The sequence below is a fragment of the Dryobates pubescens genome, chromosome 3 (genome assembly GCF_014839835.1).
Source record: "Dryobates pubescens isolate bDryPub1 chromosome 3, bDryPub1.pri, whole genome shotgun sequence".
NCBI classification, from domain to species: Eukaryota; Metazoa; Chordata; class Aves; order Piciformes; family Picidae; genus Dryobates; species Dryobates pubescens.
The window spans coordinates 36,716,900-36,737,155 of record NC_071614.1 but is presented as its reverse complement, the minus strand read 5'-3'; the positions used below and the strand labels follow the sequence as shown (position 1 = coordinate 36,737,155).

The 20,256-nt window shown below is 35.2% G+C and overlaps 1 protein-coding gene across 1 annotated transcript in view; it reads right to left on the bottom strand.

Moving 5' to 3' along the window:
* Positions 1 to 20,256, bottom strand: part of CSMD1 (CUB and Sushi multiple domains 1) — a 963,767-nt gene that overhangs the window by 272,274 nt on the left and 671,237 nt on the right. Inside the window, exons 8-9 of the mRNA XM_054179968.1 lie at positions 6,832 to 6,919; positions 1,847 to 1,971 (exon numbers count right to left, since the gene is read on the bottom strand). Coding sequence (XP_054035943.1) covers positions 1,847 to 1,971; positions 6,832 to 6,919 — 213 coding nt within the window. The remainder of the gene's footprint in view (positions 1 to 1,846; positions 1,972 to 6,831; positions 6,920 to 20,256) is intronic.

Genomic DNA, 20,256 nt, shown 5'->3' with positions numbered 1-20,256 from the left:
GGAAAATAAGAACTAATCACACTGAAGTATGCCACTATATTCTGCCTAAATATGCCTGCTTGGCATATTGCTGCTGTAGTAGTTACATGTAGTTAATCAGCTTTTCTACTTTGATGATCATTTACAAAATGTGACAATTCTTTGTTGTGAGCACTATGAACACTGGCATCTTGAAGTTCATTGAAGGCATTGTGAATAACACCCACTACTAATAAAACTTGTATCTTTCTCTTCACACTATCCACAAACGTGCACCATGTGCTACAAAGAATTATTGAACCAGAGTTATACCCCATAATAGCTAAACAATGTTAATTTGTATAAAATAAACCAAATTACTTCAAGAGACTGGCTGACTTGACTCCCATGCTGTAGTGAAATTTCAGCTTCAATTTTGGAAGTACATTTGAAGAAAGGAAGTTTTAATGGAAGCATGGGACTAATTTATCCTATTTTGTTAGAAGGTTATTGGAGGGAGTAAAATGTTGTAGAGACATTTGCAGCTAATAAACTGGAAGGAACAGCAAATGCTAATAATAACACACAGACAATTCAGCAGCAAATAGCCCTTTTCTGCTGAGCATTACTTTTACCGTGCTTAGATTATTTCAGCTCATTTCTGCAATGTATTAGCAAACAAGAACAAAATCAAAAGAACTAAAAAAACACCAAACAGGTGTGAACACTGGAGTTGTGTGGACATGTTATTTTGCAGTACTGTGAAACCAAATACTGAGAGAGTATAAGATTCTTAATTTAACTACACTAAACTACAGACACTGAGCTCAAGAGACACCTCTGAACCACATTTGTTTTGCTGCTATGGAAAGATTAGGAGGTACGGGGGGGTTTTGCTTGTTTATTTTTGGTTGGTTTTTTTTAACTGTGTTTAGATTGTCCAATCTGTATATAGAGTTGTCTATGTAATATTACTCATATTAAATACTGCTTGTTTAGGTTCTAGGTGTTGCAAGTCCTTTCCTCTGCAGTCACTCTATCATTTGCTGATGTGGCATTCAGCATAATATTGTGTGAGTGCAGGAAGTATCTCTATCGACCTCAAAATGAAAAAGGCATCTTTTCTTTTTCCTTTTTTTTTTTTTTTTCCTTTTTCTTTTTTCCCCTTTTTTCTAGTGCCTGTCTGGGTTAGGTTGTCTAATTCTAGGTGAACATAAGGCAAGTACATTTGTGGAGTTAGGACTTTCATTAACATGTACAATTCAAATGTGGTCTTATTATAGATAGGAGATTGCAAGGAAGAAACATAAAACCAAATAAACACCCACTCACCTTTCTCCCCCAGTCACCAAAAAACATTTATTGATTTAGACCATAATGAGAAACTATTTACAAAAGAAGTCAGAAGGTTAGGTCATGTACAAGGCTGAGTAAAAACAGATAAAAGAAACAGCAATTTAATGAAAAATGGGGACTACATAAACACCTAATACTGGTAAGAACAAAATATGATTGTGAGGAGCTCCTGTTGTTTAGGAATTTAATCAGAAAAGTTTAACCTAAACCTAATTAACTAGTTCTATTTAAAATACACTTAATGTGACAAAAATAAGATTAAGTGAAATTAAAACTATTAAAAGGAAATTAGCTCCCTGAAATGTTACTGTTTCTGCATTTTGCATGCTTCAAGCTTTAGAATAATCTTTAGATATAATCATATGTATACACGCACATATATACACACACACACACATATATATACAGTATATAAATTAAGTATAAGTAGGGTTTTTTCCTTTGTTTTGAACATCAATAAGTTACATTTCTAAGCAGAAATTATAAATTACTTTTCCAAACTGTAGGAAAAATTTCAAAGAGTAGCACCTACCTCTGCAAATTGGCCTGTGGTCACTCCAAGCAGCCAGAGTATCTGTCACTCTCTGACAAGTGATGCTCTTAGAACCTTGCAGCACATAATTATCTTCACAGGAAAATTGCACACTTGCACCCACCCTAGGAAAAAATAGGAGGATGAAGGAAAGAAATGAAACATATTTTAAGTATCAAACTCCCCAAATAAATGTAAATGTCACCAAATGTCAATATATCCAGTTCCAAGCAAAGAGATTAAGGTGAGCAATTCTACTCCATAATTACTATATTCATAAAAAAGACAACTTACAGCATAGGTCTGATATTTAGTTTGTCTGCCTTTTCACAGAATTTCAGGGGCTGGAAGTGACCTCAAAATATCATATAGTCCAACCCCCTGCCAAGCAGGATCACCTACACCAGATTACACAGGAACACATTCAGGCGAGTTTTGAATATTTCCAGAGAGGGAGGCTCCACAACCTCCCTGGGCAGCCTGAAGTACGGTCAAGAATATAAAAGTAATTGTGATACTAAGTTTGATCCTGTAAACTACAACTTCACTGAATGCATAAAGAGATAATAGTTTTTAAGAAAATATAAAGTTATTCTTTCAGGCCAAAAAATTTAATTCCTCAATACTTTCAACCTCTCAGTAGTTTTTTTTTTAAATGAGACAATAAGCAATTAGATATTGCAATTTGTCAACATGCATGATTAGGAAACATTAACTTCAGTAAATTTTAAGAGTCCATTAAACACTCCTGAGCATGTTGAAATTTCCTGTTAAAAAGCATGATAAATGCTAACTTTCATTGGGACTGAAGGCTGACTCTTATACTTTTAAGTTTGAAATGTGTCTCTTTGGAATGATTTATAACTTCTTATTTTAATAAATAATTTATTTCTGGGCAATGATGTCTAACATTAATGAAGAATTAAATAGATTATATATATACACACATTTATTTATATGTGTGTACATATATATTTACATGCGTATAGTTACTATGTATCTCAAAGAGAGCTTTCCTGAAGTGTATTTACATTTCTGTTTTCGCTTATTTCCTGGGACATTCTTTGTTCCCCATCAGAATGAAGCAGTTACATCACTTCACATGCTTAGGAGAACAATGAATACTACGAAATCTGAGGTGAGCTGAGTCACTAATGTATTCTGTGTTTCCAGACAATCAGATTCATCTAAATAAGCATCTTAGGGGAGGGGATGAACTTGAGCCACATGATCAACAATAAAAATCTTCTAAGCAACATCCAAATGAGTCTCTCCATTGATTCTGCTTGACATTTTTCCATTAAGAAAGAGGGCATCCTTTTAAAACTGTATTTCAACTTATCTCATCTATGACTTCAAATGATGCTACTACATCACTAAATTTCCAGTTGTTAACAATTAATATAGTTTTTTTTTTTTGTTGGGTTTTTGAGTGTTTTGTTGGCTTTGTTTGGTTTTTTTGTGATTTTGATTTGTTTTGGGTCTGGTTTTGTTCTTTTTTGGTTTTTAACATCTTCACCCCCTCTGGTGACTGAGCAAATCTGTGGGCACTGGAAATGTTTTGATTTACTTTGTTATTTCTCTGCATAAACTTTCAATAGGAGAAGTAAATCAATTTCCCAGTTTTCTTTTATTTTTTTTTCTATTTTAAGTTGGAAATATATGAGAGCAAAATGTAACCTTTTATAATGAAGGCTAGAATTTGACTGAAATAAGCCATATTTTTTTAAATAAAATAAAAACCAAAACTAAGCACAAGAGTTAATTTAATTTTAAAAAGATGGGTTTAGAAGTTATTAATGTTACCAGGGCCAGAGGAATTGTGGAAAACAACTATATCACACATACCTTGTAATATCTAAGAAGACACAGAATGTTATTAGTTATATCCATTTTAGATTTTATTTACACAACCTACTGTTTTCAGATCTCATGGCAGAATAAAATATGATATTGACCCCAAAACTGTATTAGGTTCTCATTCATCTAGCAAAGTTGCTGTTTTTCTCTCAAAATGACTATATCCACTGTATTTTTCTGAAATAACTGAAATTCACCTCCTCTTACTTTCTGAAGTGAACACAGTAAAAGCATAGCAAGAGGATAGAATGAAAAGGTTAAGATTTCAATACCTTTTTGTTTGCTTTATGATATTAGAATGAATGCCATTATTATGCTGAAAATGATGAAACCCTTTTCAAAGAACTTGTCATCACTGAATCAGCTGGGTCTCTGGCTGTCTTGGAAAATAAACCCTCTGCCTTTCCATCAATCCCACTCACAACATGTCTCAGTAGACTGAAAAAGATTTTGCATAATGTGCATTTTCACATGTTTTCGCTCAGATTAATATCCACAATTGTCATTCTCCTGACAAGAACAATAGCTCCTTCTGGTGTCTATACTTGCCTCTCAGAAAAGAAAAGACATTACTTTTCTTTAACTCTCCCCAGCAATTTCACTGCACTGAGAAATGCAAGCAACAGCAAATATTATTTTCCCTTCTTTTATGGAAGAGCTTGATTTGTCATTTCAGAGAAAGAAAGAAAAACTGAATTCCAGCCAAATTCTCTATTTAAATGCCAAGTTAGATATAGATAGCTAACTTTAAGGTAGCTAAGATATGTTTTAAGTATATAGGAAAAAAGGAGTTCACAGTATGTGAAAACCAGTTGCTGTCATACAATCAGTTTCCAGATAACAAGTAAGGTTTAAGAGTAAGATTATATTTTATTGTTTCTCTGAAATAATATTCAGAATTGGAGTCCCAAAATATGCACACAGATAGTAAGTGAACAAAGTATATTAATGTGTTTTATTTATCATGTATCACATGATGTTGCTTCGGCTATTTCTGAACAGTTTATGCAGTCATGTATCTTCATGAACAGCAATATACATTAGGTGAAATAAAAATATTTTCAAAGGCTGAATGGGGTAAAGGAGGGAGGAAAATAGCCTTGCTCTGTCAATTGAGTATGCATTGGTCCTAAGCTTCAGACACTGAAAGTACCTTTAACCCATGTTCATTCCCAAGCAAATACAGTTACCTACATTTTTCAAGGTTCCTTGACATTCCCGCAGGTATCTTAAAACGTACTTTGAGCTTTCAGATTCTTTTGGGATTTCTTGCTTCTTGATACACTACCACATTTTGGGGAATTTTACTGTTTTATCTACCTTGCTGAGACTCACACATTTGGATCTTAGGATCTGTTTCACCAAAAACATTTTAGATCCCTTTTTTTTTTTTTTTTTTTAAAGACTCACTCCTGCCTAATTCTTGCTTGGCAGGGCTTTTAGACCTGCCGTTGTTGCTTAGCATTCTTAGCATTGTTCATATGCTACTGCCACCCTTCAAACAGATAACTCAAGGCTCCTTCAGGTGAGCTCTGAATGCCTCCCATGGAGGCACTCCCTTGGAAACTTGCTCCAGTACTGACTATCCAAATGTTCGGTTATCTTCATAGTAAAAATTTGGGTTTTTTTAATTTCTTTCTTTTATTTTTTTAAATTGAATCTAGTAGTAATTTACCATTTCCCACCTTGTTTACAGTGTTTCTAGTCCTGTCACTGTCCACCTCTGAAAGAATTCTTTCTCATCTCTACACTTTATATTTAATAGCCATAGACAGCAACAAGGTCATTCAGATTCTCTTAAGACAGAGCAAATCTAGAACATTCAGTCTCCTCTATGTGACGTACCCAGGCTCCCCTAACATCCTGATCTGCTGAACTTACTCTGGTATCTGCAAGTAATGGGTCTGAGAAAGGGCCCTTTAGATACACATGCTATTTTCCATTAAATATTTAAACTGTTCTTTCCATAGATGCTTTCCTCTCTTCATGAAAAACAGAGCGATCCAAAATGCTGCCCTTAATTCTTTAAACCACCTATTTGATTTGGAGGAATTCAGAAGAGGTATGATCTGCACCCTTTAAGGCATTGAAGAGAGACTGAAGTAGAACAGGGAAACCGAGGCACACCTGCAAAAACTGTAAAGCAAAATCCTCTCCAAAGTAACAGCAAAATTATATAGGTTTTCCTTAGACAAATACACAGAGACAATTTAATACATCTTGGAAAAGAGTTATATTTTAGTATCTCATTTTTGCCTAGTCTTCTACCAATGGATGTTGCTCTCCTCAATATCTCAAGTGGTAAGAAGGACCTAGATAAAAATAGCATATGTTTTCCTACAGCAGTAGATCTTTGCACAGTAAGTGCATGCTATATTTTTATATAATGCAATTTTGCTTGCAGCAGCTGTACTTGCCAAGTTGAATCAGCATACATACAACAGGATAGTAGCAAACATATTCTGGACAGCTTATCTCTCTGTAGTTTGTTTATTATCTTATTTATTATCTTATTTTTTTAACACATTTAAGTGCTGCCTTCTTGCTAATGAAACAATGACTGCATATAATTGATTCCTTTATCATTGAACTTGTTCATAGAGCAGATCAAATGGTATTTCCCACGAGTAATGCCATAGAGTTGCAGAGAACTTTTCACAATTTCTAATTCCTATGAAGTTTGCATCTCCATTTACTCTTAGCTTTAGCTACCCATTCTCTGTTGATAATTTATAAATATCTCTATGAGATAATGGGTCCCATCCTTTCTTTGACCCTCTGCCACATTTTTAAGTCACAACAAGCAAGGAGATAGTGTTCATCATAGTCGCAAACACTAAATTTGACATGTTTCCTGTGCTTTCAAACAATTTTTGTATAGTGGGAAATCAGAAAGTTCTCTCTGCTGCTGCTTGCATGCTGTTAAAGAGTTCTGCTTTTCCTGTATAAACAAAATTACTATGTTCTAAAATTTCTATTTAAAATGCACTGATTTAAAAGAGAAACATAAAATCCATTCAAGAAACACAGTGGATTAGAGCTATTTTGACCAAGACTCAATGCATTTAAAACTAGGGAAACAATATTTCTCTGTAGTTGTCAAATGGAAAATTAAATGTGCCTACCTGAAGTCAGAGCCCACCCTTTTCCCATTTTCAGGTATTCCAGGATCAGGACACGTATCAGATGCAATTGCATCCCCACCTTGGGTCACTGCAAAGTAAAGTAAAAGAAAACAACATAGCAACTTAGGCATACTGCTGTAAAGGTGACTTTTCGCTTTTCCCATACACTAACTTTCATGGCCTGAATTCAACTATATGCTTATTCACAATGTTTTCCTGTAACAATATAAATTATTACTGAAAAGATGCCTCATACAATTGTTGTTTGGTTATGAAAAAGAAACCAAACCAAAACAGAACAACAACATTGTTTGCTTCTGTGGAAAAAAAAAAAAAAGAAAGATTGATTTTTTCCGTAGTCAGTCATCTTTTTATGGATATACCAGGACCCATGACTTTTCTTATACAAGGAAAATAACATTTCATGAAGTTACCTCCTGAAATATTCACAACACACCTCTGTAAAATTAAGTATAAGAAAATAAAATCTCATGTAAGCTCTGTCCATAATAAAACTTGAACTAGATAAATGACAAGAACCCAACTGTAATATGGAAATATTTTTATGAAGACCAAGTTTCTCTCAGAAATATTCAGAAAACTCCACAGAGCAATGAATTTGCAGCCAGCTGAATATGTGCTCATGCAAATGAGGCTCAGATCTATTCTGTGCTTTCAGGTAGAAATAGAATATCCTATACCATTCCATTCCTTTTGTCCTACAATATTTCTCCCACCAGACTGCCAGATCTTTAAATAACACTATGTAGTATACACAAGTCAAATGAATTTTCACTTTTTAATTCTTCATTTGAGAAAAGGTGTTTAAGGACTATGTGGAATTAAAAGTAATTAATCATAAAGAAAAGACATAAAGGAACAAAGCAAAACAGTGTGACTATACAGAAAGCCTCAACACAAATGTGCTCTCTGTCCTGCATGTATGTCCATGTATGCTTACAGCCTCTGGTCTTTCTGTTTCCCTCACAGAAGAAAAGAGTGGATCACATTTTTCACCTAAAAGGTTTTTGGAAAACCTTTAAAGACAGGGCAGAACATTCTTCCTCAGTAAAAAGAAATTAGTTGGAATATTTGAGCTTCACAAAATAAATTACACAAACCTGAGCAGATTACAGATGACAGCATTACAGCTGAAAGATGAAAAAAATGGCTGGGTTTCCCACACAGGGGTGTGCTTCCAAATTGACTAGAGCTTCAAAAAGACTTGTGACAAGCAGGATACATACAATCTGTTGGTAAAACTTATAAGTCTCCATGTCTCTTTTAGCAACACCAGGGACAATTAATTTATAGAGAAATTTAATTTTTTACATGAGAAGATTAAAAGACAACAAAAAAACTTCATTACAGCACTACAAAAATACATCTAAGATACAGCAGTCATAATTTTCAAAATGCTTGACATGAGTAGAGATTCAAGTAGAACAACTGCCAACAATTACAGTATCTTGCAACATTTATCTACACTCTCTTCATTTTGGCATATAGAATGTTTTAAAAATAAAGGAAAAAGAATGGAATCACCTTTCTCTACAATTTTTAAACACTATTAGTTTTATTCTATATATTGTCCCAGAAGTCCTTCTTTAAATTATGTGAAGAGAGATTATGATAATCTCAGAAACCCTTTTGCAGACACATACAAATATGATCCTTTACTTAAAAATATATTTCCTGATAAATAAAAAGACCAAGTATGAATGAAAAACCAGTTCAGCTGAACAGAAGGATACCATCTGGAATTCATCATCTTGAAAATACTCGAGATCTAGATCCAGTCCTACTAATTTCACTAATACTTCTTAGATTGATAAAAATTTGTGTGTGTGTGAATGAAGGCTTTCAGAACAAATACATACTAGTTAATAAATATGTGCTTTGTTCTGAGAACTTAATTTTGTCCTTTCTTGGGAAGTGTCAGCATTGAAGCACTGCTATAGTCAAAACCTGATGTTGCTAGAAAAGCAGCTTGCATGTACACAGATGTTTCTTAAGCAATCTTCCTATGAATATTTCTTCCATTTTTTTCAAGGGAAAACAAATCAAGCTACACAAAAGTGTAGCTGTGGTAGTGGAGGTGACGTTCATTTTTGACTACTGCATCACAAAACCAAAAAATAAAGTGACATGACTCATGGTTATGTGACAAATTAAATTTAGTAAATTTGAATCTTATAGTAGCAATTGTAATGCAAGGTGGAAAACACTGCCTTTGCTACTGTATTAAGCACAAACACTTTGCAATAAAGTTACATCCTTTTACAGACTTACATACTAAATACATATTTTGTTTGGGACACCAGGAAATGTTGGCTGAGACCTTACTCCTAGCACAGGATAAGGTGATATCTCCAGACGGATGATGACATTCGCAAAATTTTCTTCTCTGCAACTACTTTCCTCTGTCAACACACTCTCACATCAATACCAGGGGAGGATGATACAGGCTATCATTTACCCATGGAAATACTGTCTCTTGAAACAGAGCAGGTATCATGTGTCTAGAACTCGGCACATCATCCTGGATGTCTACAGGCCTTGTTAAACATGGCTCAGGTTTTAGCTTCTACTTTCCCCAATGAACTGTCTAGGGTTTTTTAACAGATGGTGGTTGCATGACATGCTGTCATAACAAAATAAATCCAATTCCCAGCAAAAAAAAAAAAAAAAAAAGCCTGCCTGATTTTGTCTTTCCAGACAGGAAAAAAAAAAAAATCTAAAATTGTGAAACAATTTATTACCTCTAGAGGTTTAGGGAACCACAGGGTCTTTATCACATTTACAATATATGTATATAATTTATATGTTAATATGCTTAAAACCTTTAACTGGCAGTATTTTGGAATTTACCTAAAATTTGGATCTTAATATATTTTTGTAGCTCACAAACAAACATTTGTTATCATTCTGACTGAAAACAGATTAAAAGATGTCTAAATTAATCCTTGTCAGAGACCTTTATCTTCATCTGTTTCAGTTCTGTCAGATTTTCCGTTTATCCACTGCTACTGAGATCTGTAACATGTGGGAGAAGAAAATATCATCTTGGATTTGAGTATTTCGCTTCCAGAGTATGTTTAAAACTTGCACCTACTTCTGCAAGTGTCTCTTAAAACATGTCATCTAATATTCATCTAGCTACATGCCAAATCTTTCACTCTTTTACCTTTAAAGTCTTTTGTATTCCCTCGAAGGATCCATGTGTTACTTGTTTATACTTCATAATGATACTGTATAAAGTTTTATTTACCTAGGCTGGTATAAAGTGTTTTATGTTTTTTTCCCCGTCTTCATATTTTTTGCTTTTTTATCATATAAAACTTAAATAGTATCTTTGTTTTCCAAGCTTATTCACAAGCCACCAAGCTTATTCACAAGCCATATGTATTTTAGCTATCATTTTAGAATTTTACAGTTTCAAAACAATGTTGGTATTAAGGAGAATGGAGGGTCATTTTCCTATTTAAAGCTTGCAAATCATAGAAATAAATATCAATTATGCAGAAATAGCTATGCACTAATTATTAGCTTTTATCTTAAAACACTAACAATCCACCTCTGTATTGTGGATATAAAGTAGACATTTATAAACCTGTATTTAGGAATAAATTTAGGGTCAGTCTAAATTATACCAGTCTTTCACAACATATTCTTAGTATATAATCAGTATGATGTTTCTGCTTAAAAAAGAAATTTAAGAGTACACAATCCTGGCAAATATCAAAGTACAAATTGCTTTATGTAGATAATTCTTCACAGTATCCCAGTTGCACACAGTTAGTCAAAGAACAATCAGCTAGAGAAACCAATATATGTTCCATGAGACTATCATCAGAAAAACTATTTGAAGTCACAGTATAGGGAGAACAGTGAGGAAAAAGTCTAGTCAGGTGTGTTTTGGTTTTCTTTTTAAAAATATTAGTTGCAGTAGAGTGTAACAGAACTTCATCTTCCTCCTTTTTTTTTTTTTCTCTCTTTAGCAGAGGGTTTGAGATCAAAGACACTTCAACCACTAGACATGTCTGTAGTATAGAGGCAGTATAGTCTCAGTGGGCACAACTTAACTCTGGAACTTCTTGGCATGCCATGCTATAATATATTTCAAAAGTTACCTATTCTCAGGCCTTTCTGCAGAATTGCTGAAGAGAAGCTGTGAGTTCATTAATGTGATGGACAGCTTTTCAGTCTATATATAACATCTATGGTTAAGAGTGGTGATTTAACTTTCTGTTTGATCAAAAAAAAATCTATTATTTTTTTACAGACTGAATAAATCAACAGAATTTCTTCTATTTTCTCAGTTTCAATCATGAAGACTAGATTTTCCTCAGCATTGGAGTTCATCTTAATTGTTTTACTTACTATGTAAGATATTAACAACAGAACTCCTTTAAGATGTTTCATGTTCTAATTCTGACACAACAGTACAAAAGAAAGACTGTCAGTAACTGTAAACAGTATTCAGATTGTAAAAAGTTGTAATCATATGGATAAACAATTAACACATACATTAACATTGTAATTTAGCTGCACTATGAACCTGAATATATATTAATGATTTTCTCATGCTCATGTAAAGTATGTGGTGAAATGAAGGGCTGGAATTTGAAGCAAAAAAATATTATATTTGGTTACATTATACTGCATCTCTTTCTTCAGTAGCTATTAGGTTAGTAACAAATATTTGGTATTCATGCTTCAGGCTGCAACACAATTTTAAACTTGACAAGTTTTGGCAATCTCTTTGGACATATACTCATGCCACTAGTGATATCATCAAACTATAGAAAGATTCTCAAATAAAGAAGTAAGTAAAGAAAGAAATTACATAAACCCAGGAATACTCATTACTTCAGTCATTTGTTTTGAATAATTTTCAAGTTAAAGTAAAAATTGCATAAATCACCTACAAAAAAGCCTTGGCAAATATTTCATGCAGGCTAGAGAAAAGAGACTAAAATTCATTTGGGAAAGATATTATAAGAAATGTCAATTTTTCTAAAGCAGACTGGCAAGTTTGTAAAACAAACAAGACTTTACAGTGAATGAACACTTTATCTCTATTCTGATGAAAATAAATGCTGGCAGATGAAAAGATCAACCTCCTTTCATCCAAGTTACACGTAAGTGCAATGACACTGTATCAATGAAACCAGATATTAGGTACACTAATTAATGTATCAGATCCACATCTCAATTTTTAATTAAGATCCTTAGTTTAACAGTTATTTACATGTTAATTATTGAAAAGGTTAATTCATATTTTAAATAACAATTAATATTTCTAGACATAATTTTGGTCATGAAATATTTATGCTTCAAAAGTGAATGCAAAACATTTCAATTATTCTTTCTCAAGTGTACTACAAATTACTTATTTCATGTAGCAAAGAATAATGTGGTGGCTGGAAAAGACAGACATACATATATACTTAATGTGTTGACATGACAATCTAAATATAAAAGAACTGAGCATACCGGGGTTATTTTGAATTTAGAAAGCTGTAATTAATGGATGAAAAGCACAAATGCTTGGATTCACAAATACGTTAACAGTCAGAAATGAACAAAAATTTCCACCATAAACTTTGTTGCACTTGCTCTAAAGCATCAGTTATTCCCATCCTGATGATAGTTCTAAGCTTTAAATTTTTTTTGACTTGCCTAGATGAAACAAAAACAAACAAACAACAACAAAAACCCACCATGACATAAACAAGGAAGAACAGATAAAGAAAATATTGAAGTTCAACAACAGAACTAATTTCAAGAAGGAAGTTCAAACACCTTTTTTTTTTTTTTTTTTTTCTTAATTTGCCTGTGAATTGACTATAATGTTTAAATACTATTGAACAGAAAAATATGATCACATTGACAACAGATGACAAAAGTTCACAAGGCTGACTGGATAACATCTGTCAACTCTTGGTTAAAATACAGGATCTCTGTAGTTTACCAATATGGCACTCTCTTATCCAGCAGCTAGGGATTTCCACCAGCAGTCTTACGACCGCTGTGGCTAAAGGAGCCGATATGTTCTACTTATCTTTGTTATTACTTAACTGATCACAGGGCCTGAGAATACTTTTACAGAAATCCAGTACTGGGTTTGTCCATTCATAGAGAGAGAATAGAATAGAATAGAATAGAATAGAATAGAATAGAATAGAATAGAATAGAATAGAATAGAATAGAATAGAATAGAATAGAATAGAATAGAATAGAATTAACCAGGTTGGAAGAGACTTTTGAGATCATCATGTCCAACCTATCATCCAACACTATCTAATCAATAAAACCATGGCACCAAGCACCCCATCCAGTCTCTTTCTAAACACCTCCAGTGATGGTGACTCCACCACCTCCCTGGGCAGTCCATTCCAATGGCAAATCACTCTTTCTATGAAGAACTTCTTCCTAACATCCAGCCTAAACCTCCCCTGGTGCAGCTTGAGACTGTGTCCTCTTGTTCTGGTACTGGTTGCCTGGGAGAAGAGACCAGCCCCCAAATTAGCAGTTAAAAAAAATTAAAAAATAGCAGTTCTGTTTGGATTTCCCAAGGGAATCTGAACAGCTCTTCTTTGCATCCAACTCTGTGTTCAGCAGCTGAACATAATGGTTTATTTCATGTTAATTAAGTTATTTAAGGCTCAGCAGATGTACAGCTTCCAGTCAGTCTGAGCGCTTAATAGACCAGTTCCTCTTGAAGTTGTGAAGCGCCTGCTCACTCATAACATTTGGGTTTATATTTAACTGTGGATCAATACAACAATTTAAATAAATATATCTTCACATAGATAAGAAATTTCACATCTGGGAGTTGTTGAGATAAATTGTCAAATATTTGCCTTTTTAGAGTAATTAAACACACAGATTTTTAGCCTGATTAAAATAGCACTTTAAGGGTAGATGTGAAAGGACTAGTTTTAGTTTTAGCGGTAAGTTATAGTATAAATATATATTCTATTTCCCTTATTTCTATGAGGAAATTCCTAGAAGTCACACAAATGCTACAGTTCAGAATTAGATGCATTCACTGGACACACTTTTTGGGATGCTGGTTGTGGTCCTCCACAATCCACAGGCAGTTATTCAAACTTCCTGAGATACTGTTTGGCTCATTAAAGATAAAGCTGGTACCTGAAAGATGAAGACTCCTTTGATAATTGCAAACACCTGCAACACAGGTGTTGAATTCATCACACCCTAGGAAAACACAACTAAGCTTGAAAACTGCAGAACAACCAACCCAAAAGCATGTATCTGATTTCCTTCAGCTGATGGCCCCCACACAAGTGACTACTGTCAACAAGGTACTGATAGTTTGAAAAAATACTGATGGCTCTAAATAGCTGAATTCTTCCAGTGAGTGAAGTTCAGCCACTAATGATTTAAGACAGTTGCACTAGATGGAATGTATGTTTACATTATGCTTGCTTTAGTTACAGAATTGACACCACAAAATATAGTAGGAGTACTTCAAGACTACAATAAGACCTGCCTGAACTGAAGGTATCCATGCTTGAAAATGTACAAGCTCAGTTCTGTACTTTCATTTTAACTTATTGGGAGATATCAAAACCTCAGTGTATTCAACAGATAAAATGTCAGAGGGGGTGCAGGATATTCTCTCATAAGCAAATTATAAAAAAACAACAACAATAAATTTTAAAAAATATCGTAGTATCAGTCAGGGTTGGAAGGGACCCCAAGGATCATCTAGTTCCAACCCCCCTGCCATGGGCAGGGACACCCCACACTAGATCAGGCTGCCCAGAGCCTCATCCAGCCTGGTCTTAAACACCTCCAGGGATGGGGGGTGGGGCCTCAACCACCTCCCTGGACAACCCATTCCAGGGCTTCACTGCTTTCATGGGGAAGAACTTCCTCCTCACATCCAGCCTGAATCTCCCCGCCTCCATCTTCATTCCATTCCCCCTAGTCCTATCACTACCTGATATCCTGAGAAGTCCCTCCCCAGCCTTCTTGTAGGTCCCCTTCAGATACTGTAAGGCCATAATTAGGTCACCTCGGAGCCTTCTCATCTCCAGCCTGAACAGCCCCAACTCTTTCAGTCTGTCCTCATAGGAGAGGTGCTCGAGCCCTCTGATCATACTCATGGCCCTTTTCTGGACATGTTCCAGTACATCCATATCCCTCTTGTAATAGGGGCTCCAGAACTGGATGCAGTACTCCAGGTGGGGTCTCACAGAGCTGAGTAGAGAGGGAGAATCACCTCCCTTGACCTGCTGGCCACACTTTTCTTGATGCAGCCCAGGATCTGATTGGCTTTCCGGGCTGCAAGTGCACATTAAGAGCTCATGTTGAGCTTCTTGTCCACCAGCACCCCCAAGTCTCTCTTCTCAGGGCTGCTTTCCAGCCAGCCACTGCCCAGACTGTATTTGTGCCTAGGATTGCCTCGACCCAGATGCAGGACCCTGCATTTGGTCTTCTTGAACCTCATGAGGTTGGCTTGTGCCCACATTAATCCATGACCATTTACTTTTCAGAGCACATGATAGAAAATTGACATGAAAATGAAATTACAGTTATACATTTGTCCTTTGCAGACCACACAAAAAGCTCTGTGTTGGACTTATACCCATAGCTCAGAGTAAAGAGAATTGCTGCATTTTCCAGCAGTACTTCACACAGAAATTTATGAAATTCAATAATTTACTTTGAAAACAACAAAGCTGATGAAAAATCAGTGATAAAAAACAATTTCATGGGATATCCAGAAGCATTGTTTTCAAAAGAAATAAACAACATATTTTGTCTCAGTGACTTAGACATTTGAAAAAAATCCATTTTTCACTAGGTTATAAACTCACCATACAATGCTATTTACTTGTAAATATGCTGTCACTTTATAGCATCTTTTGTTGATTCACCAGGCACTCTTTTTCTTTTCCTTTATAAACATCTATCCACCATCTTATTTAGAACTGCCATTTCTGCAACAATCCTAAAGGTGACAACAATTTTTTTAATATATATCACTAAGGGTTAAAACAACTGTATTTAAAGAAAATTCTTATTTCCTTAATTAATTATTTAATATACATTTATCAATCAATGCATTACCTGCCTTTTGTAGTCTGGCAGATGACACTATGTTTTTAGCTGACTTTTCAGTGTAAAATATTTAGAATTGCACAACAAATTTGAAGAGGTAACAAAACCATGAGCCCTGGGCATACAGCATCGATAATCTCAATTTTCAATATAAACTTTAGGATTTTGCATTGAATTTATATATATAGGTCTGCTGTCCAAGGTTTGCAGAATTTGATCTAATAAGCCCTGGCTTTGAGAAAAAAAGCATAAAATATAAAATTACCTGCTAACTGTGGGATAGTCTACCAGGGTGGAGCTTTTTATGTAGAAAACATGATAAACCAATCCACAAATTTCAATTTTCTGGCTTTCCTCCAACATCTTTGTGATTTTAAGCAAGCGACTGAGACCCACTAATTAAATGACATCTAGGTAGAACATGGAATCTTGTGACCTACCTATTCCTGAAGTTTCCTGTCAAACTGCTCTCACAAGCTGCAACCACTTAAATTGTGAAGGATCTTCACTTTCTGACTACTTTCTCCTACTTAACAGCTAGTTTTGTACTTGCCAAGAAGTAAGACCTTTCAGCAGTGCTCTTCAAAGGATTAAGCATTGCACTGCCTCTCTCACAGAGCAGCTGATTCCAGAATATTTCTAAAATATCACCAAGAATACTGAATTCATCACAAAATATACAGACCAGCTGATGATGATTTGCTTTGGAGGTGAAGCTTAGTAGTTAGAACTGTCTCAAACAAAAAGGCAACAACAACAAAAAAAGATCAAACACCTTATCTAGCTTAGCTAATTCAACTTAACTTCCTTAGTTTTCTGTATGATGACCAAGTCAAAAAACTACCGGTACATTGCTGTATCTGCCTCACCTTCTTTCCTCTTGATATTAAAATATTTGGGGCTGAGGTGAAAGTTATTTGGGTCAAAGGAAAAAAAAAAATCCCTAGGAATGTCTGTGGTTGTGTAACATGACAAAGACATACAGTAAAAGACATTAATTTCAAATACTGCAGGAAGCACTTGCTTTCAGATATAGTGTTAGGATTTCATAGAGAGAATAAGCACTATCTGAGGTGTTGAATTTCTCTCTTGGCTTCAACAGGACAACAATGAAATTCCTTTATTATATTCTGAAGTCTCTAGCCTGCTCTTGAGCTATTCTATGAATATTTGTAGATATTCCTCTAGTACTTTACTAAATGGTCTTCTGAGTAAGTTTTGCGGAGGAGCACTGTTACCTCAAACCAGTTCTGGAATGAAAAGTGTACTTGGCTTTCTGGAAAGAAAGATTTCAAGATACAATCTCCAAATGGACCAAACTACCTGTGTTACATGGGCAAAAGAAGATTCAATTACTGTTTTCAGCATTTTTGAAGAACTGAATATGTTGTACTTTTTACTCAAAGTGAGAATACAGAACCCAGCTGGAGTGGGACTGCTTACACTGAATATTGTAAGTCTCCATGAATTTTTGATACACTGCCAAATCAAGAGTAAGATCAAGGAGTAAGGTACTAGGCTAGAAATAGGAAGCCAGAAGAGGTTGAATCCTTCTGCAAGACACAGATTATCAAGGGCAAAAGCTCATCCACCAAGATAGGTACAAGCAATTTTCATGGACAAGACTGGCAAAGACTGCAGCTTGTTGGAAGTCTGTATATTGTGCTTAATGGCTGGCTCAACTGAACTAAACTGAATGACAAAGCAAGAGAATGTGCAACACTGCAAACACAGAATCCTGTTCAGAGCAGCTCAATATGAGCCATCAGTATGCAGCCCAGAAAGCAAATCATATTCAGGGCTGCATCAAGAGAAGCATCGCCAGCACGTCGAAGGAGGTGATTCTCTCCCTGTACTCTACTCTGGTGAGACCACACCAGGAGTACTGTGTCCAGTTCTGGAACCCCTATTACAAGAAGGATATGGACGTGCTGGAAGACATCCAAAGAAGGACCATAAGGCCATAAGGATGATCAGAGGGCTGGAGTACCTCTTCTGTGGAGACAGACTGACAGAGTTGGGGCTATTCAGTCTGAAGAAGAGAAGGCTCCGAGGAGACTTTATTGTGGCCTTCCAGTATCTTAAGGGGGCCTACAAGAAAGCTGGGAAGGGACTTTTTAGGGTGTCAGGTGGTGATAGGACTAGGGGGAATGGAGCAAATCTATAAGTGGGTAGATTCAGATTGGATGTTAGGAAGAAGTTCTTCACCATGAGGGTGGTGAGGTACTGGAAGAGGCTGGTGGTGGAGGTGGTGGAAGCTCCATCCCTGGAGGTATTTAAGGCCAGGCTGGATGTGGCTGTGAGCAACCTGATGTAGTGTGAGGTGACACTGCCCATGGCAGGGGGGATGGTACTAGATGATCCTTGAGTTCTCTTCCAACCATGACAATTCTATGATTCTATGATCATTTGTACATTTTATTTTTTTTTTTTTTTGCACAGATTAGCTCATAGCACACCTAAAATAAAATTAGAATATCTTGTGTCATAAATTATCTACCTGTAATTAGGGATAGTATTTTAAAAGAGAAAACTACCATGCCATAGACAAGTAAACAATCTCAGTGTAGAACATTCCTTTAAAGGAAAACACATGCTCCAAAATGTTGCTATTTCTCTAAAGGCTCAGTTTTAAGTTATGGAGAAGTTAAGTTAAAAATTCAAAATAACTGCTTTAATTTTGTTCATAATGTGCAGCTGTATATAATAGCTCAGATTCTGGATATCATTAAAATATACAGCACAAACATTTAAAGCATTGCTTCAATTTGACTCTTTTCTCCTCTTCATTGAGATGAGAAGAGTGGATGTCAGGTGCAACATGTTTCCTCTTATAGTTCTCATTATGACAATGTTAAGTAAATTTAAAAAAAAAACAAAACACAACAACACAAAACAAAAACCAAAGCTCAGTAATTTATCACAATTTTCTATGGCATCTATGTGTCAGATACACATTTCTCTCTTGAATATGTAACCTCAAACATTCCAGCGAGTCTATTTATTCAGGTGAAATACTAAACTAATAATTCATAATTCCTCCCCCTCTTCCTTACACAGAGTCAGTGACTTATTCATGTCAACCTGTTAATTCTTAAGGGAAAGGAGCAAAGAGGTTATATTCGCTCCTCAAACATATTCTGGTCCTCACAGTGTAAGCAAACTGAGACAAGCTTTGAATAAGCAATGTTTTTGGCAAATATACAAAAGAAGAAAAGCAAACACTTTCTTTTTGAGGTTTTGCCCATTAATTACCTTTTAAAAATCCCCATGTCTTCCTTACATCTGGCTATTGAGTTGAAAGGCTATCAGTACATAAACCTGAGATTTTATTGATTAAAACGTGTTTCCCAAATGAATTAAAAGGTACAGCTGTTTGCAATCATGAAGGAAAGCATACTGTTCAAATGATTTGCTCAATTGTGTGGGTAATCACAGGTAAACCATACTTGCTCTATGGATCAATTAATATACTCTGTCTTTAGATGTAAAATAATGGTACTATTAAAATAACCTGGAATGAGGTTAACATTTGTTAAATTTTGAACAGTCCTCCTTGAGAATCAAACTGTGTTAGGCAGATTTGGTAAAGTCTTCCGACCTAATGGAAGAATGTCTGTTGTCTCTTTAAACCAGTCCAAGGAACATTTTATCAGGGTCCCATTTCTAGCTAATATCAGAGCAGTTCAGTTTTAAATCTGTGTAAGATGGAGCTCACAGTAATTAATTGACAGAAATGATCAAATACTATGCATGAGCCTTTTGAAGTTAGCTCAGCACAAAAATGCACTCAAAAGTCATTATGCTTTTCCCTAGATAACTTGAAACAGATATTCTGTAATCTTGTTGCCACTCCTAGAGTTCTTAAAAATGAGAATTTCATTTTGAGATCAGTTTAAAGATGAATACTTGCTCCTTTTTTTGAGGCTGACAAGCCTCATTTCACCCATGACAGCCTCCAGCTGTTAAATAGAAATATGAATTGAGTGTGGACTACTGATGTGAACAGCCAGTTCCATTGCTTTGACAAAAGAAACAAGTAAGATGTAGTTAGGTTATGATTGTAGCAATCATATTTTATTACTGTCTTAGGATTTGTAGGACAGTGGTCCCCATGTTAATAAACAAAGACACTTGACATAGGGCTGCTGCTTGAAATCTGTGTACTTAGAAGTATCAGACAGGAAAAATAACCACTGAACTAATTGGACTAAGCCATACAAAGCATCACACTGCAACATTCCAGATCTGTATGACAATGCATTTTCAGCTCCTTTAAACTGAAATGCATCTACTTATAGAGAGAAGCATTGCCAATAATTAGAG